At 34.4% G+C, this 21,259-nt stretch overlaps 1 protein-coding gene across 2 annotated transcripts in view; it reads left to right on the top strand.

The window, feature by feature from the left end:
- PDE4D (phosphodiesterase 4D) overlaps positions 1 to 21,259 on the top strand; it is a 594,225-nt gene that overhangs the window by 161,429 nt on the left and 411,537 nt on the right. For both annotated transcript variants that reach the window (XM_085213713.1, XM_085213712.1), the window contains exon 3: positions 10,108 to 10,343. In XM_085213713.1, coding sequence (XP_085069839.1) covers positions 10,108 to 10,343 — 236 coding nt within the window. The remainder of the gene's footprint in view (positions 1 to 10,107; positions 10,344 to 21,259) is intronic.

The following is a 21,259-nucleotide window of genomic DNA, read 5'->3' as shown; positions in this document are numbered from 1 at the left end:
CTTTTTAGGGACAGATTTCTGCTAAGAATAGGGAACTTGAGCATTACATCGAAATTTTTCTGTAGAAACCAGCTCAATGATCAGCAATTTTTAAAAATTCAAATGGTTAAGGATAGCTCGGAAAGGCATAAATGGCAAAGTAATTACCAGGCAGGTGGTGTAAAGCAAAAGGTAGTGTTTTTTTGACACAAGATATAAATGTAGAATTAAAAATTACAGAGTGCAAAAGGAAATGATGTAGAAACGTTCAAAAAAAGTGGATGATTTCATGGAATTAACCATGAATTTCTACTGACAACTACTGTACGGAACAAACTGAAGGCAACCTCTACTTAAGAAAATGTTGTTGATTGAAAGAAGACAGAAGCTGTGAAAATGAGGAGTGCGTTGCTTTTACTCCTGACCTATTTCTACTGCAGTTTTCCCAAGCATTTTGTGGAAAGCAGGCTAATTGTAGTATTAAAATGAATTTGCATGGTCCATTTTTTCTTCCTACTGGTGCAATACTAGCCATCTGTTTTTTCAATATTGTTTGACTGATTTTTCTTTTAAATGATACGATTTTTTTTTCATTATTCTCTGATCTCTCTAAAATGCATTTTTTCCTTAGAAGTTATGAACATTATTTTATTATTCAGCTACACTCAGAGAATAAAGTTTCAGGTTAATCCAGAAAACAGTCTGTGAGTAACCTGAAGCATCTCAATAGTTTAAAAAAGGCCATGTTTTGACTAGTAGTTTGACTAGTGGTAGCTTAGATATTATTAGATATTATTTGTGTAAAAGGTGAAGCAGTACAATTATTTTCTTCAAGTCAAAAAATCTCTTCTCATGTAAATCATAAAATAGATTCCGATAAAACTGACTTCCAGAGGAGAGTCTATGGCTGTTCTACGTGACATGCTTTTTTTTTTTTTCCTGGTAGCTAATTTCTAAGTTTATGTTGGTTGTGACTGATAAACGTGGAAGTATCTTACTGAAATGAAAATTTATTTTTTTTAATCCATATTTTTCCTCAGCTAGACTTTTGCAGAATGTGTTGATATCTTGTATAGTGACAAAAAACCTTTGCAAAGATTAAATGAAAACTAGATGATCATTAAGTCATTCTATGGTTCTATGATGGCAGCAATAATACTGTGTGCTTACCTTCTTTCTTAACTGAAATTAGGAATTCCATCAGCAGAGTCATGGAAACAAAGAATGCTAGTAATGCTTCTTTAATACAGTCCAGCATATGATTGACTTTCTGGACTGCAAAAACCATTATCTTCTGACAGCTGGGAAGGAAGACTCTTACAGTTTACCGTAGTTGGAAAACTAACTCCTTGTAAGCACACTAAAATGTCTTTAAATGCTGGGAGAGCAATGTGCAAGCACAATATATACATCTTTTGATAGTTCCATATCTATGAAGATAAAAGAAAAAAAAAAAAAGAGCACAAGACAATCTTGGGTCTTGAGTCTGAGATTTACTGGAGAATAATCAGATTTTCCCTGATGATAATGTTCAATGACACATCCTCAGTATTCAGCTAAAATTGATTTGATTTTGCAAACTTCAGAATACCTGAGCCTGAAAAATATTACTATCTAATATTTACTGAAGATATTGCGAGACTGAATCTAGGTTTAAGGTGTGTTCTTGGTTTTTTTAATGTGTGTTTTTGGTTCTTGGTTTTCACTTTGCGAATGTTTCTCTTTTTTTATTTTTCTTTGCTAGGCATCTCACTAACTCACACATCCTCTGCATGCTTTCAGAAACCTTGTACAAATACTCATCTAAGGTAAAAAAAAAAAAAAGGGAACTTGCAGGAAAATTTCTGGCTGAAATAATGCTAAACTAGAAAAGCCTATAATAAATCAATACCTGGCCTGAGAGTGTTGTAAATGCACTATCCTGGGGCTAAAACCCTGGATTTTGTACCTCTGGGACATGGCTACCTAAGAGTGAAGCTCCACACTCTGTTCTCAGGCCATCTGCCTTAGAGGCAGTCATTTTCATACTACATTATTTTTATAATCATTTTGTGTCTACAAAACTCTATTGCATACAGAAGTATAATGCCACTTAAAAAAAAAAAAAAGAGATCTGTTTCCTATAAAGTCAATTTCACTGGCTTATTTTTATATATTTATGTTAATTTTTTATTATTTTATATAAATGTGATTTTTTTTTTCTTTTGTGCTGCTGATAGGCTTACTGTTATGTTAGAATTTGAGTAATTGTTCTCTTATAAGAATTAATCTTTCAGTTCTTTAGGACTCCCTTGCTTTCCAAGATTTGTTGATGTTCGAAGGGCTAATGGAATCTGCCAACTTTTCAGTCGTTTAGTTTTTTTGTTTTGTTTTGTTTTGTTTTCTCCCTTGAAAATAATTTGATCTACTGACGTAAAGCTTTCTACTTAAAAAAGTAGTCAATTCTATAGGCCTGGAAAATATTTCCTCTTCATTTGCTTTGAATAAATCATTCTTGTCCATCTAAATATAGAACAGAAATAAACACGAGTATTTTTTGTACCATTAGCAATTCTGCCACCTGCATCTAATTAACCATACTGTCAGTAAGAATTGTTCATTTTCTTATGTACGTTAATATTTCTTAGCTGAGATACATGAGCACATTTTAAGCTCTGTAACTATTTCAAACTAATTAAAGAAAAATACAGCAAAAGATTTATTCTGAACGTGTTTTAGAGGTGTTTTTCCCTGAAAATATTTGCGTCATAGATGAAGGAAAGAACAAATCACGTGATTGTATAGAATTTCATTGTATTTAGCTATGAGGTTAAGGATATGAATCATCAATGTATTCTTTTTTTCTGTAATGCAAACAATGAATAGCAATGAATCTAGTCATCCTGAAATGCAATCTTGAAATGGTGTGTTAATAATATAGGCTCATTTATTCCTTAATAAAAATTAAGTAACCAGGAGCAAGAACATTTTACTGGTTTAATACAGTTTCATTGGGTTATATTTTCAAAGTATTAAAATGGTTATTGTCGAGGAATAAGTGGAGAGTATGTGAGAATGTAACGTAGAGAGTTGTCTGAAAAAATGAAAGTGTGTTTAATTTAGATCTAAAAAAGCTAATAAACAGTGCTAGTGGATCTCAATTCCTGTCTAACTGATTAATGTGTTTATTATATTACTTCTGCAGGTGTAATAGCTAAGGCATGGTGATAGTGAAAGAGTTGTGTAGTAAATCAGAGAAGAAAATCCAGATATTAGTACTCTCAACTCTATGTCTATTTCACTTTGACATGTCAATTTATTGCTGGCATGTAAAATAGACAGGCACTCACCCACTATCTGGTTGGATAGAGTAGCTGAATACATTAATTTACTATAAATATTACCCTGTCAGCTTCTATTAACATATAAAATAATAATTATTATTCCAAGTAAAAATATAAATCAAATTAATTTGGGAAGTTCGCATTAAAATGATTCAAATAAGATAATGATTTTCTACAAAAGTAGGTAGAATTTGTTAAAGGTGACTGTTTCCTGACTGAAGCCAACCACAGAACTTTTCTGTGGATGGACTAAAAACAACGGCATTATTCATTAGTAGAAGTTATTTCCCTCATGTGTCAAACCTCTAAAATGAGTTTTCATTGTGGACCTGGGCTCTTTGACACTTATTGTGCCTCTGGGCTGCAAACAAACAAACAAAGGTGATTATCTTTACCTATTTTTTAAATCTATTTTCTGGAACAACTCTTCTGTTGTGTGGGCATGATGTATATTGTGACATGGTAATGCATGTCCACCCAATGAGGTTATGAAGTTGTACCAACTAGTATTCTTCGTTAGAGCCCAGTGTTGGCACGTCAAAGTTGTTTGAAGTGTGACTGCAGTGTTTCGTTGTGTTTTTTGTTTGTTGCTTTGTTTCTTTGTTTTTAATGAATCTCCTTACTTGATCTTGGAAGAGAATAGATTACCTTTAAGATGTTATTAGTCATTTGATCCATATCACAAAACTGAGCAGCAGATGGGAAAGGATGGGAGGGCGTGTCAGGGTGGGCTGCTTAGGTATGGTTAAAGAACTGGCTCTATAAAACTATTTTGTTAGAAATGCACACTTTGATACTTGTCAAAATGAGCATTTCAGAAAAAGGTAAGGTAGATGACAAATAGATAATCCTGTTAAGTTTGTTAAGAGGTCTGCAGTGAAATGGCAGCAACGAAATAATCCATATTTCCATGTGAGGGTTGTTTATTTTTTGCCTTCTCTCAAGCTGTTTTTATTTTTCCTGCAAGCTTATGATATGGGACTGACTTTTGTTCTTTAGATTGCAATCATTTTGTGTTGCACAGAAATCCATGCCTACTAATGAGCAATTACTGATAAGAACTAAGAAATACCTGCTAATTAGAATGCTAGCAAATCATCTCATGAGCTGTAACTTAGCCAGCAAATGATTCATCATTATTAGCAGAGAGACTTTAAGGAAGAAGTGGAATAAGGAAGCAGATACTCTGAATGACCCAGCCTGAAGTCTGCTCTATACCAGAAGAGCTGAAGTAGGTTAATTGGTATCTAAAAGGATGTCATGTCCTAGAATTCAATTAATTGGTTACAGGGCAGGGATAAATGGAGAGTCTCTCAGACCTCTAACATAAAAAGAGAAAGCAAAAAATGTTCTGTTTGATGGATTTCATTATCAAACCCCTTATAAGTAATCCTTTCTCTTGTGTACACTCTCAGAGGTCAGAAATGTTAGCAGCAGAACTCCTTGCTGTTTGTTTTTATTAGCAGTTATGGTATTGGACTATATTATGCAGCATGTCAGATACCTGCCTTCCCAAAGCTCAGTTGGCATTCTCGGTGTTTTGTTCTAATGGCAGCATTAACTGCTATGATTTCCCAACAATTTCTCAATAGAATATTGTTTTAATTTGCGAATTAAAGGGAAGGAAATCTTTAGTTTCAGGTTTGGATAACGTCAGTTGTCTTTCTTAGGATAATTATTTTCACAGTTCTAACCTAAGATCCTTCATCTGTTAACAAGTATTTTCATTGATTAAAATATGATGACAAACTTGCTGGTGACGTAGCTTTACTCTTTCATTCTTCAGACCTCAGATGCATCTGTTGCCACTCTTACGAAATTTTGCATGAGGAACATCAGAAAATAAGTAAATAAATAAAAGGATGTTCTTCAATCTTGTTTTGTGCTGGAAAGAAGGACTTCAGCATGCATTGTAGTGTTGTGGAAAGACAAGTGCCACAATCCTGGGTGCTGCCCTCATCCTTCTCCTTACTCAGAGATTTTACTGCTGGGCATGATGCATACACTATGCAAACACATGAGGTTGGTTCTGTACAGCTACCCTAGCTGTGTCACTTTTCAGCTTCTTGTGCATCCTCCCTGGGGGCACAGCATGAGAAACAGAGGAGGGCCTGATGTTGTCTAAGCACTGTTCAGCCAGCAACAGCTAAAACCTCAGTGTGTTATCAACACTATTTTGGTCACAATTCTCAAACATAGCACCATATGTGTTGCTATGAAGGAAATTAATTCTGTTCCAGCCTGACCCAGCACAGATGACAAAACTAATAACAGAAATCAATTGTGCATTTTTCTGTCTCCTTACCCCATCCTCCTGGACTCAGGGAGACCTTTTACTGACGTTGAAAAAATAAAGTTATCTGATTGAATTCAAGAACTAGACCAGAGCAAAAGATTTGGAAAGATAAGAGCAAAAGTGAGTGAGGAAGAGAAATGTTCATAGTGGAAGTGGGTTTTGAGGAAGTAGAGGAAAAAACTGAATTTAGGTCAGTAAAGCAACATGTCAAAAAAAAAAAAAAAAAGATTTATTGTGGTAAGTACGTGGTGCTGAAGCACCCCAGAGCTTTTAATCTTTTTTATTATTGTAGACATTATCAGATACACTACTTCAGCAAGGTGTTTCTGAACTTCCGTGCCTTCTCTGGGGAGAGCAGGAGGAACAGAACACAGCATGTATACTTTCTCACAAAGATGATACTACTATGTTATCTGCAACATTTTGGATGGGTATTTCTACTATGTAAAGCTGCTATTTTCCTACATACCAAATATTTGGTGGAGCCACTGGAAAAGTGTGTTTCATATTGGCTACAGATCTAAATAATAGATTAGCTAACAAATACTGTTTCTACTGAGGTTTTTTTTTCTTGCATGTCATTGCTTATCATGGTCAATCTAAATGTTCAGCTTATCTGAGGAATTAAGAGTTTGTCACTCCCTAGGAAGAAAACGTGCTATGTTTTTCAGAAATAATATTAAATATTACTTTCTAAAACTGTCATGAAAAACACTGAGGAAGAAAGCCAAGAAGCAAAAAATTAGGCAGTCTCAGAATTACCTATATCAGCTTTATTGGTGTCTTTATGCACCATGTCCTTATGCACTATGAAATACTATAAGATAGGATCATAGAATCATGGAATCACCAAGGTTGGAAAAGACCTCTAAGATCATTTAATCCAGCTGTCTGCCTGTCACCAATATCTCCCACTAAATCATGTTCCTCAGTACTGGGATATGTTTCTTGAACACCTTCAGAATTGGTGACTCCACCACCACGCTGGGCAGCCCATTTCAATGCTTGACCACTCTCTTGAAGAAGTATTCTCTAGTGTCCAACCTGAGTCTCCCCTGGTGCAACTTGAGGACAATTCCTCTAGTCCTGTTGTTAGTTACATAGAAGAAGAGACTGACACCCACCCCACCACAATCTCCCTTCAGGTAGATATAGAGAGTGATAGGGGTCGCCCTTGATCCTCCTACAGACTGAACAATCCCAGCTCCCTCAGCCACTCCCATAAGACTTGTGCTCCAGGCCCCTCACAACTTCGTTGCCCTTCTCTGGACACACTCCATGGCCTCCATGTCTTGTAGAGCAGGGCCCAAAACTGAACATAGTACTTGAGGTGAGGCCTCACCAGGGTTGAGTACAGAACGATCATGCATTCTCTTATTCTCTTAAACTGATTTCTGATTCACTCCCCTTGTAAGTGAATGCTGCTTGTAGGCATTAATACGAAAAGTGTAGCAATGGCTACTATAGTCTCCCCATTTTTTTACAATACTTGAAAGAGGTTAAGGAAAAACTTTGGAAGAGTTACAGTGAAATTGTGGTCTGAATATTAAGATAGTAGACTCTCACCTTAGAGAAAATTTGCTTATATTCTTGGTTATACTAATAAAAAACTATGTAACACTTTTGTCCGGTTACTGTTTTTATTATTTTCTGAATCGTGATCACATCACTGTGATGCGAAGAGCAAGCTGATGTGAAATGTTCCAAAACTGGTATTTCCCAAATTTTTCATAGAAAATGAGAGGTTGTTTTTCAGTTCAGCTCATTGTTTCACTGATTCTTGACTACAGACACTGGAGTAAATTCAGGCCTGTGAAGCTCTCAGTTGTTGTGATGATAGACAACTAAATAAAAGCAGTGAGGAAAAATAAGGGTGTGTGTAGGGCAGCATTGGTTGGGTCATAACCTTGCTGAAAAGGACTTGAGGGCTTCAATTCATAGCAGGATGGTTGTCAGCCAATTGTCATAAATAAAGCAAACTACATGCCAGTTTGACTGTAGCAAGTAGATCAAGGGGAATGCTAGGAACCCAGAAGAGGGCTACAAGGATGGTGAGAGCCTAGAGCTCACAATCAATGAGCAGTGCATGAGGGAGCTGAGTTGTTCAGTCTGATGTGAAGGAGAGGAATGGCCATCTAATAGCAGCCTACAGATACTTGAAGAGTAGCTGTGAAAGACGACAAGTTTGAGCTCCACTGTGGCATACTGTACAAGGATCAAGGGCCCCTGTTTGGAAGGTTCAGGTAGAACATCAGGAGAATCTTCCCTACTAGGAATGTGGTAGAGAACTGGAGAAGATTCTCCAGTGGAGTGAGTAAACATAATGCACTTTACAACTCTATTCACAAATAAGTCAAAATCAGTAATGCATATTTTTCTTTTGTTTTGCCAAGTAAAATGAGTTTGATCAATATTTCCTAATTTAGATATCTGAGTATTTGCATCTTAATAAGTGATGTATTTTTCCATAAATTAATTTAATTTCCCATGCCAACTAGTTGAAATATATGTTAGGTAACTATTTGTTTGATTTCTTAAAATATTGGTTTTAATATTTGGTTTGAAATTTGTCCCTTGTCCTGACAGTTTCCTTTATGCCATACCTCATCACTACCTCTCTAGTTTTTGCATGATTCTAATAAGATTTTCAGTGAGTCCACTTTCTTGGTTCAGCAGTTGATTCTGATCATTTGTAGCTGCAGTTCAAGGATTTTAATGGTTTTCAAAGCTGCCTCAAAATCAATGGTTTGTTGGTGATGAAGTGGATCAAATAGCCTCCTGCAATAGACTAATTTTAGCTCTGATATCAGCATTTTTGTTTCTTGCAGAGCTATAATTAATTTCATTATTATTTTTTAATTCATTCAACTGTCTTGAATATTTCAGTACACACTGAAAATACAAGCCTGAAGTTAAACTTTTCCCTGGATGACTATAACACATTAATTCTTGTAGGCTTTTTTACAGTGATTAATTTTATAGTGGATTTGCTTCAGTGTACATGTGATAATGTGTACAATTTTATAATCTTTGTTTTCTTAAACTACATTACAACTAGATTAAGAAAAATAGCTAAATTATAAATTTAGATTTTGTGATTAAAAATTTAATCAGAAATAGTTTGCTCACAGCAACTGCTCAAGCTCTGAGTATAAATAGAGGTTATTAATATTACTCATCATGAAAGGGGACTCATTAACATATTTCCCTGTGTGCACAGAGTAGATATGTTGCCCTGCAAACTTTCCTTGAAGGTATGCATCAGTCCTCATGAGACAGCTGAAAATGAAGGCCATGTCTGTGCTGCAAATGGACGTGTGATTGTAATGTGAGCAATCTATCATAGTACACCATATCAACTATGCCATACGTTTGAATGTTAGTTGGCAGAGGCAAATTCTCTGTGTACCAATGTACTGGGACTTAGAAGCTATTGATACCCGACCTAGATGGAATAGCATGTTGTTGTAATTCTATTGCTCATTCTTAGTATAGATGGTATAGAAAATCTTTAGATTTACTTATAAGTTGAGTTTAGTCACAGGAATATCATCAAAGCTGTAGTTGCAGACAGTAGTATCTGTGCTGCAAAATTTATCAAGAGGTGGTGAGAAACTGAGTGAGATATGGAGAGAAAAATAAATTTCCTCTAATTATTACAACAGGCCTTTGAGGATATTAGTGCTCTCAAAAAAATAATTATTTGCAAATTTTCTTTTAAAACTGTGATGCTTTTTAGAATTGTGAAAATATTATGATGAAATTTCCTCCCTTTTAAGTAGGTTGAAGACTTATTTCCTACATTAAGCATCATTATTCCATGATATTAACAATAAAATATTAACAATATTTTACATTATTATTTTAAAAAGTTTAAACCTTTTTTTAACCTATGTTTAACCTTACTATTTTGTAATAGCCACACTTTCAGAAGATTCACTTATTCATTATTTCCCAGCACTACAGTGGTTGTTTTAACTACTAATCAGATCATATTAACATGATACTATTGTGTGTCAGAAAGAAAGATGTGAGCTGGAAAAGCTGCAGTAATCTTTTAAATACCGTTTAATAGAAATTTAAGGTGAGTTTTCTCTTGTTTTCAATGTAGAGGTGTATAGCTGCAGTCTCTAGCTACTTTTATTTTATTATTGCTATTTGGGTTCTCACTTCTTCCAAAAGATAAACAATTTTCATGGAAGCAAGCACATTGCAAGATAGAAGTTCATCCAATGTAGACATTTGTTCCCAATACATAGTATTGCGGTGTCTTTATCTTCTCTTAAAATAGCTTTCTCATTGCTTTTAAAGCAGTAGATTACTTCAACTCTATAAACTTTTTACTGCATTTTTTCACTTTTTGCATTTCCTGAATAATGACAGTAATGTATAACTAGTATTTATAACAAGTTTATGGAAAGGAATTATAGGGGTAATTAAATTGACGTTATAGTTGTTCTCATATGTGATGTGGGTTTTTTTGTTGTTGTTCTTTTTGGCTGACTGTAGATTTCAGAAGAAGTACTCCATCACCGTAGTGAGGAGGAAGAGTCTTTCCAAGCAATGGAGCCCTATCTTGTGCGCAGATTATCATCCCGTAACATCCAGCTTCCCCCTTTGGCTTTCAGGCAGCTAGAACAAGCTGACTGGGATAAAAAGAATGACAGTGAGACCATCCCACGGCCCACAACTCTTCCACTGAGGATTCCTCCTCTGATTGCCATTACATCTGCAGAGTCCAGTAGGTAAGATCCAGCAAGTTCTTTTTGATTTGTAATTTTCCATCATAGCTGCAGGGCAGCAGATCCTCCTTCTAGGACAGAACTTTATTTATTTTCTAAATCCCCTTAATAAATATATGGAAGTCATTTTGTAGAGTTTAGCAGAGTTGGTGAAAAATGAGAGTAAAATGTTCATATATGAATTTGTGGATGAAAATTAATAACTCAGTTTGTAAACCTTTTGGTCATGTCCAAATACAAGTACTGGGAAATATTTTATCTGAACTTGATTAATGGTTTCAAAGTAAAAAAAAAATAATCTGTATTACAGAGGCTAGAATAACCCCTTTGGAATATTATAACAGAGGCAGAAGATTTTCTGTATTCAGAAAATATTTTGCACAGCTCCAAAATCACTTGCAAGGAATCATGAGAAGATTGTGCCTCCTTCTGAATGTTTAGGATATTTATAATATCAATTGTTCTGCATATTTGTTTGTAACGACTATTATGGCTTATTCATATTACATTCATGAGTTTTTACATCAAGCATGTTTTCTAATGTAACCTTTTTTGTTCTTCATTATTTTTCATGCTATTTTATTGTGTTGTTTTCCAAAATGTGAGTTGTCTGGAATGCAGTACTATGCTCTTAATTGTGAAGGCAATGCAGCCACTTGGTAACATAAGGAAGCATAAAGAAAAGGAAGGATGGACACACAGAGAACTGAAATGCACAATTTAGGAACCTATAGCTGTGTAAAGAGCGTAAGAGTTGTACTATGTGAGTAAAAACTGTAAATACTCATTAGGGTGCTATGGCAAAAAGAAAAAAAGATCTATCTTTATACGTAACACTGCCTCCTAGATCTCATTCCCATGTGTATTAATTTCTGGAACATGCGAGACTAGATTTGAAAGGATGCTTGGTGAAACATTCACTACATCTGTGAGGAATGCTATGCCACTTGGTAAGGGTTTAAAGATAGATTGGTGTCTTGATTTTTTTTGTCAATTTTTTTTTCTGTCTATAGAGGCTGGAGACAAGATTGGGCTGAAATCTGAAAGAAAAATAAGTGAAGGGACAATTGTGACAGTTCACATTGCTGGCCTTTCTGAATTTCAGGAAATTCGGCTTTGAAAATTAAATTGTACACACTGTGTAAACCATGTTATGTCTAAGAGATACTTTGTGTTTTGGAGAGAATTTGTTACCTCAAAACACTGACCAAAACAAATCACTGTATGATAGATAAGTCAGGTAGCAGAGTGAAAAGTAAATAATTCTGTCCTATGAACAATTCTAAGTGATTTTTGGCTTTTGGAGATTACGGTTGTTTTTCAGGCTGCGTTCAAATATGCAACAGCAAGACAGTTAGATGATATTCATATAAATAAGAAACTCAAAATGTCTGGTTATTATGAATAACTATCTACTATACTCAGAGATTGATGTCCTTGTTGAGGCTTCTCTGCATCTAAGACTCTGTTGTGGACATTAGAGACATTATATATAACTTTGTATTCTGCCTAAGGCTTTCATTTCTATGGTTGATAGAATTTGTTTTGAAATTGGACAAAGAAAGATTTATCTATAGAAAACTTTATTTCAGGGAATAGCTGAGAAATAGCAGATTTACAGATTGTTAAATGAAGCTGCGAGGCTGTTTAAACAAATAAACAAAGCAAAACTGAACACAACAACAAAAGCAATTATAATTTTGATGCTTCTTGGTAATATAAAATCGGTAGCTCTTATGATTCTTTCTTAGATAAAGAGCAATTATTTTGCTACAGGAAGAATATTATTCAATAAATTGAATTTCTCCAGATGTTTAATGCCATTTTTCAATGGTTAGCTCTCAAGCAGCTATGCGTTTCTCATTTACGTGATCGTAATGCAAACCCAACAGCAAGAAAAATCCATCTTCTTATCGAGGCATGAATGTATACAAATCTATTCTCTATTTTCGACAAGTTTGAGGAGGTGGAAGAGCAGTTGAGTTATTGGAGCTGATTTTAAGAAGGATGTAATCACTAAAGACAACCTAAATTACAAATAAGTATTTTTGGAGAAAGACACTAAAAAAATCCCTTAGATGGCACTATAAATTGTCTTGTACTTCAACTTAAGTACCTGGAATGCACGGAACTCAAAACAGTCACCGTAGATTTGGTTTTAAGAATACAACGTGTATTCTGTTCCTAAACACACATACACACTCTCAGACTCTTTTTAATTTCTTTTTAACCTTCATGAAGCTTCAGGATTATTTCTGTTTTTCCATTAGCTTTATATAGGGATGAACTACACAGATTTAACTGAAGTTGCTCAGTTAAGAAACAAAGCAGAATAAATGAAAAACTAGATAGTAAATATTCAGAAATATTTTTCTAATCTTTCACACTTGTAAATGCTTACTTTTATTCTAATGAGAGGCTACACCCTAGTTGTCATCCCTCTCACCCTTCTATTTTTTTTTTCTACACTTAGGTTGCTGTTGAGCTTCATTCTGATTTTTTCATCCAGGTTTAACTGACAGGATAACAAAGATCATCATTAAGATGAAGGATTCATGTATTGTGCTGAAGTTTCACATATAATACTACCAATAGGAGCAACAAAAACAACTGTTTATAAATTGATAAGTCTGCTGCTGGTAGCAAGAGTTAAATTTGTGAAATATAACAGTTGCCAGACCTTGCACTGAGAAGTTTTAAAACAGGCGGGCAATTGCTTTTGATATATCAGTTCTTCTCCTTTTTTTTTTTTTCTTTTAAAGTAGCATAGCTTACATACATAACTTTATATGTGATATCCTATTGCAAAAATAGAATAGCAGTATTTTGCTTATGCATATGATTACAAACTTTAAATTTTGCCAGTATTCCTCAGATAACCACAATTAATTTTACAAGTATTTTTTATAAAGGTAACAGATACAATGTTGTTTAAGAATGAATACACATACAAGAAGAGATTCATAGCAGAAGAATTTTGCTTTTGCCAAAGCAGATAGTATTAAAATGGTGGAGGACTGTTATCTAAAACTCATACTTTTGAGAAAATTTAAGGAATGTGGTTGTACTTCCTTTATAATAAACATTTCAAAGAGTTTGCTTTCCTCTATATTTGTTTTGCCCAGTAGTCTCAGCTCCAGACTTGATTCAGTAGTATCCTTACATAAATATTTGCTTGAGTAAACGTGATATGATAAATTTTATTTATTTTTTCAGATACTTAGATGTGATTTGGAAGGCCAGTTGGTCAAATCAGTATTTAATAATGGTATTGATTTGGTGTTGAGGGACTTTTATCGTACCCTTTGAAGTGAAATAAACACACTTTTGCTTAAGAATAAATACAGAGAGAAGTAGGCTGCAAGAGTGCAGCATGAGCTGATTCCTTACATGCACTTACCCTAGCATCAGTCATGTGGGCATAGGAATCATGTGGTTTTGGGTTCATCCCCCAGAACCTAGAAGTCTCTGGGCACTCAGACTGCATTGCAATAAGACAGTGCTATGGCATTTCTTGTGAAGAGAGACTACGCTCTTTTGTGGAATCTGCCTTTCACTCTTGATTCCGGGCAGTCTGCCACTCTTGATTCTTGCTCTACATGACAGATCGTTCTTTGGTCATGAAGCCGTATTGCTGACCAGTTACAATGTGAATTTTGTCATCACCATTTGCCAAGCTTCATGAAATTTAATGACAGATTCTTCGGTCACCTTTCTGATGGAAACTCTCTCTTTGTTTTATGTACTCAAAAGGAGAGATGGATAGAAAAAAGATAGGATAGGATAGAGATATTCCTATCTGAATCTGCTTCTGTTAGACTCTGAAATGCAAGGGCACATACACATATCCCACTGCCTTTGAAGTACAAATTACAGCTGAAGTAATGAAATATTTTAAAGTTGGACTTCAAAGTCAATGTTGTAATTCTTCTGTCCTCTTAAGACATACAACTATCATAGTATGATGGGAAATATCAACCAATACGACATTGGTTGAATTTAAACTCAGGAGATAAAAGATTATACAGTGTACTTCGAAACGTCACTTATGGCCTATCTGAACACCAGAAGTTATTTTGGAGAAAAGAAGTAGTTAGGAATACTTTAGAAAGGTAAGCGTTAGCCTCTTTTCTCAGGTTACAAGGGATAGGATGTGACTAATTGGCCTCAGTTTGCTCGAGGAGAAGTCTAGGGTCTATATCATGATGGGAAAGGCTGGTTAGGCTTGCAACTGGCTGGATAATTAAGTGGTAGGGTTGCCATCTCTGGTGACATTGGAGACCTGTGTCTATCATGCTTTGTGATACAGTTTAGTGGTGGACTTCGTATTGTTGGGTGGATGGTCACACTTGATAATCTTAAGTATCTTTTTCATCCTACATGCTTCTATGCTTCTGTGATCTACCTGTTCTTCGCTAAAGCGCAATTTATGAGAGATTACTATTACATCGGGTTTGTTTTAAATTACTTTCATATTGCTTATATACACCTGAAAGTATATTAGTATGCCTATGGAACTCTTGAGAGCTACAAGAATGACTTACACAATGGTTAATTTCTGAAGTATTTTTTTGCAGAGCTCTTTCTCTTCTAATATATTAGTTGTTCATTGTAGGGACAGATTCATGGATTAGACAGACACTGCAATGCTTAAAATCTCTGTTTTCTAATCCATGAAAGAAGAAATTAAAGTTCTCTACATTTAAAAATCAGAAAAAAATGTAATAAAAACTACGGATTTTTTCTTCCTGTCTTTTAGAGATGGACTTGTAATTTTTTTTGTAATTATTGCAGAGTGTGAATAAAAAATTAAACTTTTAATATCTAGTTTTGAGAAGAAATACTACAAAAAATGTTATTAGCATCATCAATGTAAGTTTGATACTGTAGCCATGCAGACTAATGGTTCTAATTTCAAACAAAATGTATCTTAAAGCCTTTCATTTGCTTGCATTGTCTTTATCCCATCAAAGCAATAACTCAAAGATTACATTTTATCTTCTGGTTTTGTTTTGTTTTGTTTTGTTTTGTTTTGTTTTGTTTTTTTAAGAAAAAGGCTAAACCACTGAAATGGGTGGGACTACTGAGCCATAATTTTGCAGTTATTCACCTAATCAAGTATTCTTTAAAAAGAAAAAAAAAAAACCAACACAAAACAGCTTGGTTGTTTTTTAAAGGAACTGAGTGTTTGAGTTTGATGATAAAAGCAGAGATTGGACCTTATCAGAGTAACATGCAATAAAAATGCAAGCTGGGGAAAAGCTGCTCTTTGGAATTATTTATTTTTAACTCAGTAGGGTACTGTATGTAGTGAAAATAAGTGAGAGCTATGGTTTGCATAGCATTAAAATAATAATAACAAAAAATTGCCATTTTATTTTCTTTTTGAACTCAGAATGATAATCTCTGGGCTGTCACGCTGTAACTCTACTTAGGCAACTTCTTATAGGTCTGTGCTGTTTATTATCTGGCTCACCTTCCAGTTAAGAATAATGAACAACACCGTGATAATTCTTAACAGTTTTATTGCACTTTATTTTAAAACCATTTTAAGCATGACCTAATGCTCATTTTATTTTGAGAGATCAGTTAGTGAGCAAGTAATGCTATCTTTATTGTATAGGAGAACTTGTACGCAAAGAGATGGTGCAACTGGCCAAGACTACAGGGAAAACAGATAACAAAGTTTTGAGCAGTGTCATGGTTTTATGTTTTTTTTTTTTGGTTCTCAGTATTCCACATCAAAACATCATGTAGTGTACTGGGAGTTTAAGTGTTAATGCTCCAATTCCAGGCACCTATCCCTATGCCATGACAAGCAGAAATTCAGGAACCTTTATCCTTATTTATTTAGACTCTATGCTATCTGCCACAATGCTGCAAATGGACCTCACCAGAATAAATAAATAAATAAGGATGCCTCAAGGTTACATCAACAAGTTCAGATTGGATATTACATTGAAGTTCTTCAGAGAGCGGATGGTTAGGAACTGGAGCAGGCCTCAGATCTGTTGGTGTTCAAGGATCACTTGAGCAACATGCTCAAGTTTAACTTTTAGGTTGTCCCATGTAAAGTCAGGCATTGAACTTGATCCTTCCAACTTAGGATATACTATGATTCAGTAAAAAAAATCTAACACGTATATAATCTTTGACTGCGAATTTATATAATTATCACATAAACTAGGAGATTAACTTTTAAAAGAGTAAGTTTACAGCAGATAATAGTCTGAGCTGAGACTATTTTTTGCCTTTGCTGAACTTTGCATGGTTCCTCTCATACCATTCTTCTGGCTTGCCAGTGTCCTGTGAATAGCAGCCCTCCAGAATAACAAGTCCTCATACTATTCTGGTGTCTTCTGCAAACTTGTTGAAGGTGCATGACATCTTACTGTACAAATCACATTGCTAATTAATCAGTCATGGCTCCAGTACTGACTTCTAGAGATATCTGTTCTTACCTAGCCACTATTTATATTTGGAACAACTGCCCAATGTCATTTAAATCTGATGGTCTGAGAAGTTTGTCTGCCTTGTGGTCTCATTCATCAAGTCTGTATTTTCCAGCTTGGCTACAAGTGTTCAGTAAAAGTTTGTCAAAAACTTATCTGCTGCTCCTGCCTGTTACAGAACCAGGAATTTTGTCATGAAAGGAAATCAGATCTATTACACATGATTTTCCCTATGTAAATTTATGCTGACTGTTGTCAGTCTCTCCTTGTCCTTTAAATGCTTGGAAATGGCACAACATTTTTCTCAGGACTGAGCTAAGACTGTAGTTCCCTGGGTCCTCTTCTCTCTTTTAGAGATGGTCTTATCATTAGACCTTCTCAGATAACTGGGGACCTCCACTGATAACCATTTTTTCAAAGATGATAAACAGAACATGGCCTCACAAGGACAAAGATCAGGTTCCTCATCAAGATTCGGTGCCTCCCACATGGTCCCAGGAACGTGACCTGTTTACCTAAGGAGGACTTAAATCTTTTCCTACATTGTGTAGTACTCTCTATTTCCTCAAACATCTATTCTAGAGATGATGACCTGAGAAACCAGACAACAGACCAGTAAAAGTAAGGCAAAGAAGAGTTTGAGCACATAATACTATTCCATGTCATTCACTTCTTGATTGTTTGCTCCACTCAGCAGCAGGCCTACATTTTCTTTTGTTTTCTGTTTTTGCATTTCATGTTCTTTTTTACTGCCCTTCATCTCTGTTACCAAATTCATCTCCAGCTGAACTGGATACTAATTGTATTCTCAGAAAGCCATTTCCCTTCTTGGAAGTTTGGTTCTAGTTGCACCTTCTATACTTCTTCTTTTTGTATTTTAGCTCAATCAGAAGTTCCCTGTTCAGGCAAGTTGGCATCCTGCAGTTGTTTTTGAATACTTAATTGCATTGTATCCAGAACACTACAGGAAAATGAGTCATTGGCTTGTAGAAGGAGCTGATTATGTAGGATTTTTATGATAAAATATTATTTTAATTTTCAATTATTATTACACTCATAATAGATTTGATAATATGTCTAGGCACTTCTCTGTTTTTGTATTCATATAATTTAGTGCTATTGTATGTTAGAGATAGTGAGAGAGACTGTCTTTTTTGTACTTGATTTGATTGTTAGTATAGAATCTACTCATTTGCTAAGTGATCTCTTTAAATCATTTCTCCTGATGATTTTTCCTTGACTAACGTCTTAATTCACATGTTGCTTGCATATCTGCCTGGATTATTACTGGTGTCGAGGTCCACAGTTGCAATGGCTCATGCTGCAGGGAAAGCTCAAAAAGAAAAAGGTTGCTTCTAATTATAATTGGTCAAAATTACAGTGAGTTAGGGGAAGTCAGGGAACTTACTAAGATCAGCTTTACTTTCTGTATTGCAATTGTTAATTTAAAGTTTTTTTTAAAGAGATTTTTACTGTTCAACAGTTGTCTCTTTTTGAGCAATTCACTAGTAAAATAGTTAAGTTATTAATATATTTATTTGGGCAGTCAGTCAAACCCAAGGCCACACATTCTTGGTTCAGTATTAGAAGTGTAATGTAAAAAGAAGTCCTTAACAAAATAAAGTCTTAATGTGTACTTTTTCATAATGTCATAGTAATGTCAACTTAGAGATAGCAAAAGAAATAAAGAAACCTTATCCAGTTAGAGACACAGAATTTTCCATACAAGGATTTTTATTTTTATTTTTTCCACTTTGGATATTGTCTTTTTATATTATTATTTATATTATTATTATGTTATTATGTTCAATATTAAAGATATCTTGGAAATCTGTCCAATTATCCATTACAGCAATGTAAAAATAGAAACAAGAAATAAACTGGACTGTCACAGGCACACAAAGATGAGAATCACTTCCAAAACATGATCCAGCTGGCAACTATAGGTGAATCTCAGCTTTAGGAAAATTCCATCCATTTTGTCTTGGCCTGATGGAGAACAGTCAAAAGAAAGCACAGAGACTAGCAGCAAAAAGCCACCTCCTGTGGTTGTGTGCAGAATGTTGCTTGGCATCTGAGCAGTTAATGCATACCCAGGAGAGAGAATCAAAGTAGAAGCATAGCAATTCTGAACATTTTCATCACCCAATCTTTCTACAGTTCTGTGAGCACAGTCGTTGTATCACCTCTACTAAAGCCAATTACAGGTGATATATTTCTCACAGCTTCCTCCTCTAAATCAGTGGAGATGGCAAGGTGGTGCCCAAAGAAAGGATGTGGGCTGTGGCATAAGTCAAGTTACTGTTGTCATACTCCTTGCCTCTCTTGCTTTAATAACCTTGTGCAGAGACAAAGTTTTTATGACGTAACCTAACAATTGTTACACATGATTCACTGGCTGTTACTCTATAGTATTAATGTATTTATATAATTTCAAACATACCTGACTAAGAAAATCATCTGGGAATAAAATTAATAAAATTGTTGAATAAAATTTACTTGAAAAGGTCTGCCTTGGCAAGCTTATCACCTCTGTATGCCCTTTTTTTTCCTGTTTGTGAGGCACCTGCTTGTGGGCAGTGTAGTTTACAGAAAGTAGTTTGGAAAGACTCTTCATCTAGATAAGTATGGTTATTCTTCGGTAAAATAGATTGAAAGAGTTTCTCTTTTCTAGATTGTTTATCTGTTCATAATGTGCATTCTTTCTCTTCCATTATGCAGAATTTTCATCTGAGTTCAGACCATCAATAACCATAACTTTAATAACGATACACTTGTATGTTAGCATATACACAGTAAGACCTTGCCACACCTCCTACTGTATACAATAAATTTTCTTAAAATGTCAGAAAATTCAATTAGAAATGTACATAAGATATTGCTAGGTAGGAATGTCACAACATCAGTAGTATATAATCCTTCATTTGATGATGTATTTGCATGAAGAGTTTTTTTATTGTTTTTTTTTTTATTATTTGTGATGTTACACAGAAGTAATCTGCAATATATTTTACACAACTTGTATATAACGTTGATTACTTCTGACGTAAAGCATATCTTAAAAGCCACAGATAAGAAATTTGTTTTTAATATTAAGCAAATTGATCCCCTTCCCCTCCCTCCCCCCCCCCCCCTCTATATTTTCCCATTAAAATATAGGCAGGTAAATTATCTGAGCTTAAGTTTATAGTTAATAATATATCTTTTGAACATATTTCCAGTAACATTTCATATTAATAGCAAATGATGGAGTTAAATGCAGATTCCAAATCTCACTCTGGAATTTGAATACTTTACACTTTTAATGACTGCTTTTTAAATATCTATACAATGTCACATCCAAGTTACATAGAATATTTTAGATCATGCTGATGAGGCCTTTTCTTTGTGAGACTACACTCTGTTGGAATAGTGCAAACATTTTATAATGCAAAATTTTTATCAAAATGTTATTTAATTAAACAATAACCGTTATAATTGAAACTTTAAAGGAAAAGAAAATATTCTTAGAGATGGAAGTTATTTTTTCTCTTTGATGTGGAAAAAATGTTTTGTTTTTTTTTTTTAATACTGTAGACTCAAATAAAGCTTGGAATTTATTGAAATAATGCTTTCTTTCATATTAAAAAAATTTAAAGAGAAAAAATTAGAGAGCAGGCAGTTAACAACATTCCACTTTGGAACATAGAGAAGGAATAGGATTTTCTGGAAACAACAAAAAGTTCATAGTCTTAGTCAAAATGATCTTTGAAATCATCAAGCATAGAAAGTGACTTCCACATACATCATTTACATCAGCTGTACACTCTGAGAAAAGTTTGTTAAATATATTCACATATCTACTGACTTTTTTTTCTACTTTGAGGCAACAAAAGCATTCTTTATTCTTTTAAACAGCCTAGTTACGGTTTTCCCTTTTATTTTAAATGAAGGCTAGATTGTAGTTCTCTGAAAAGTAAACAGATCAGAGCCTCCTAATATTTAAATATATTAAATTTCTACTCAGAATGATTTTCTTTAAAAGAAATAATATACATAAAATAGAAATAATAGGAAAGAACTTTAAAGTTAGCTTGCAAAGTTATATAGGCAGATTTTTATTTCTTGTTACAGCAAAGAAAATATAACAGCAAGCAATGAAAGACTGTAATTCTGTCTCTTTTCCAACATTGAATCAGTTTTCTGAGGTATTTTCTGAGGTCTATTGCTTGAACTTCTGAGTATAAAATAAAATGTGAGCCTTACCAGAGGATCTAGTCTATGTGGTAGACCAAGATCTGGTTTACTGCTATTACTTTCAACAAAATAAGTTTCTGTGCAATCTCATATAATGGCTATGTAATGGTCTCATTCTGTTCTTTTTTGTCACTTCTCTTCTAAACTGTAATTTTCCTTAATTCAAAGTAATTCTCATCTCTTTTCTGGTATAGGTGACAGGGTGATTAAATGCAACAGTTTCATGATGAG

The sequence above is a fragment of the Meleagris gallopavo genome, chromosome Z (assembly GCF_905368555.1).
Source record: "Meleagris gallopavo chromosome Z, MGAL_WU_HG_1.1, whole genome shotgun sequence".
Lineage (NCBI taxonomy): Eukaryota > Metazoa > Chordata > Aves > Galliformes > Phasianidae > Meleagris > Meleagris gallopavo.
This window is presented reverse-complemented; position numbering and strand designations above follow the sequence as displayed.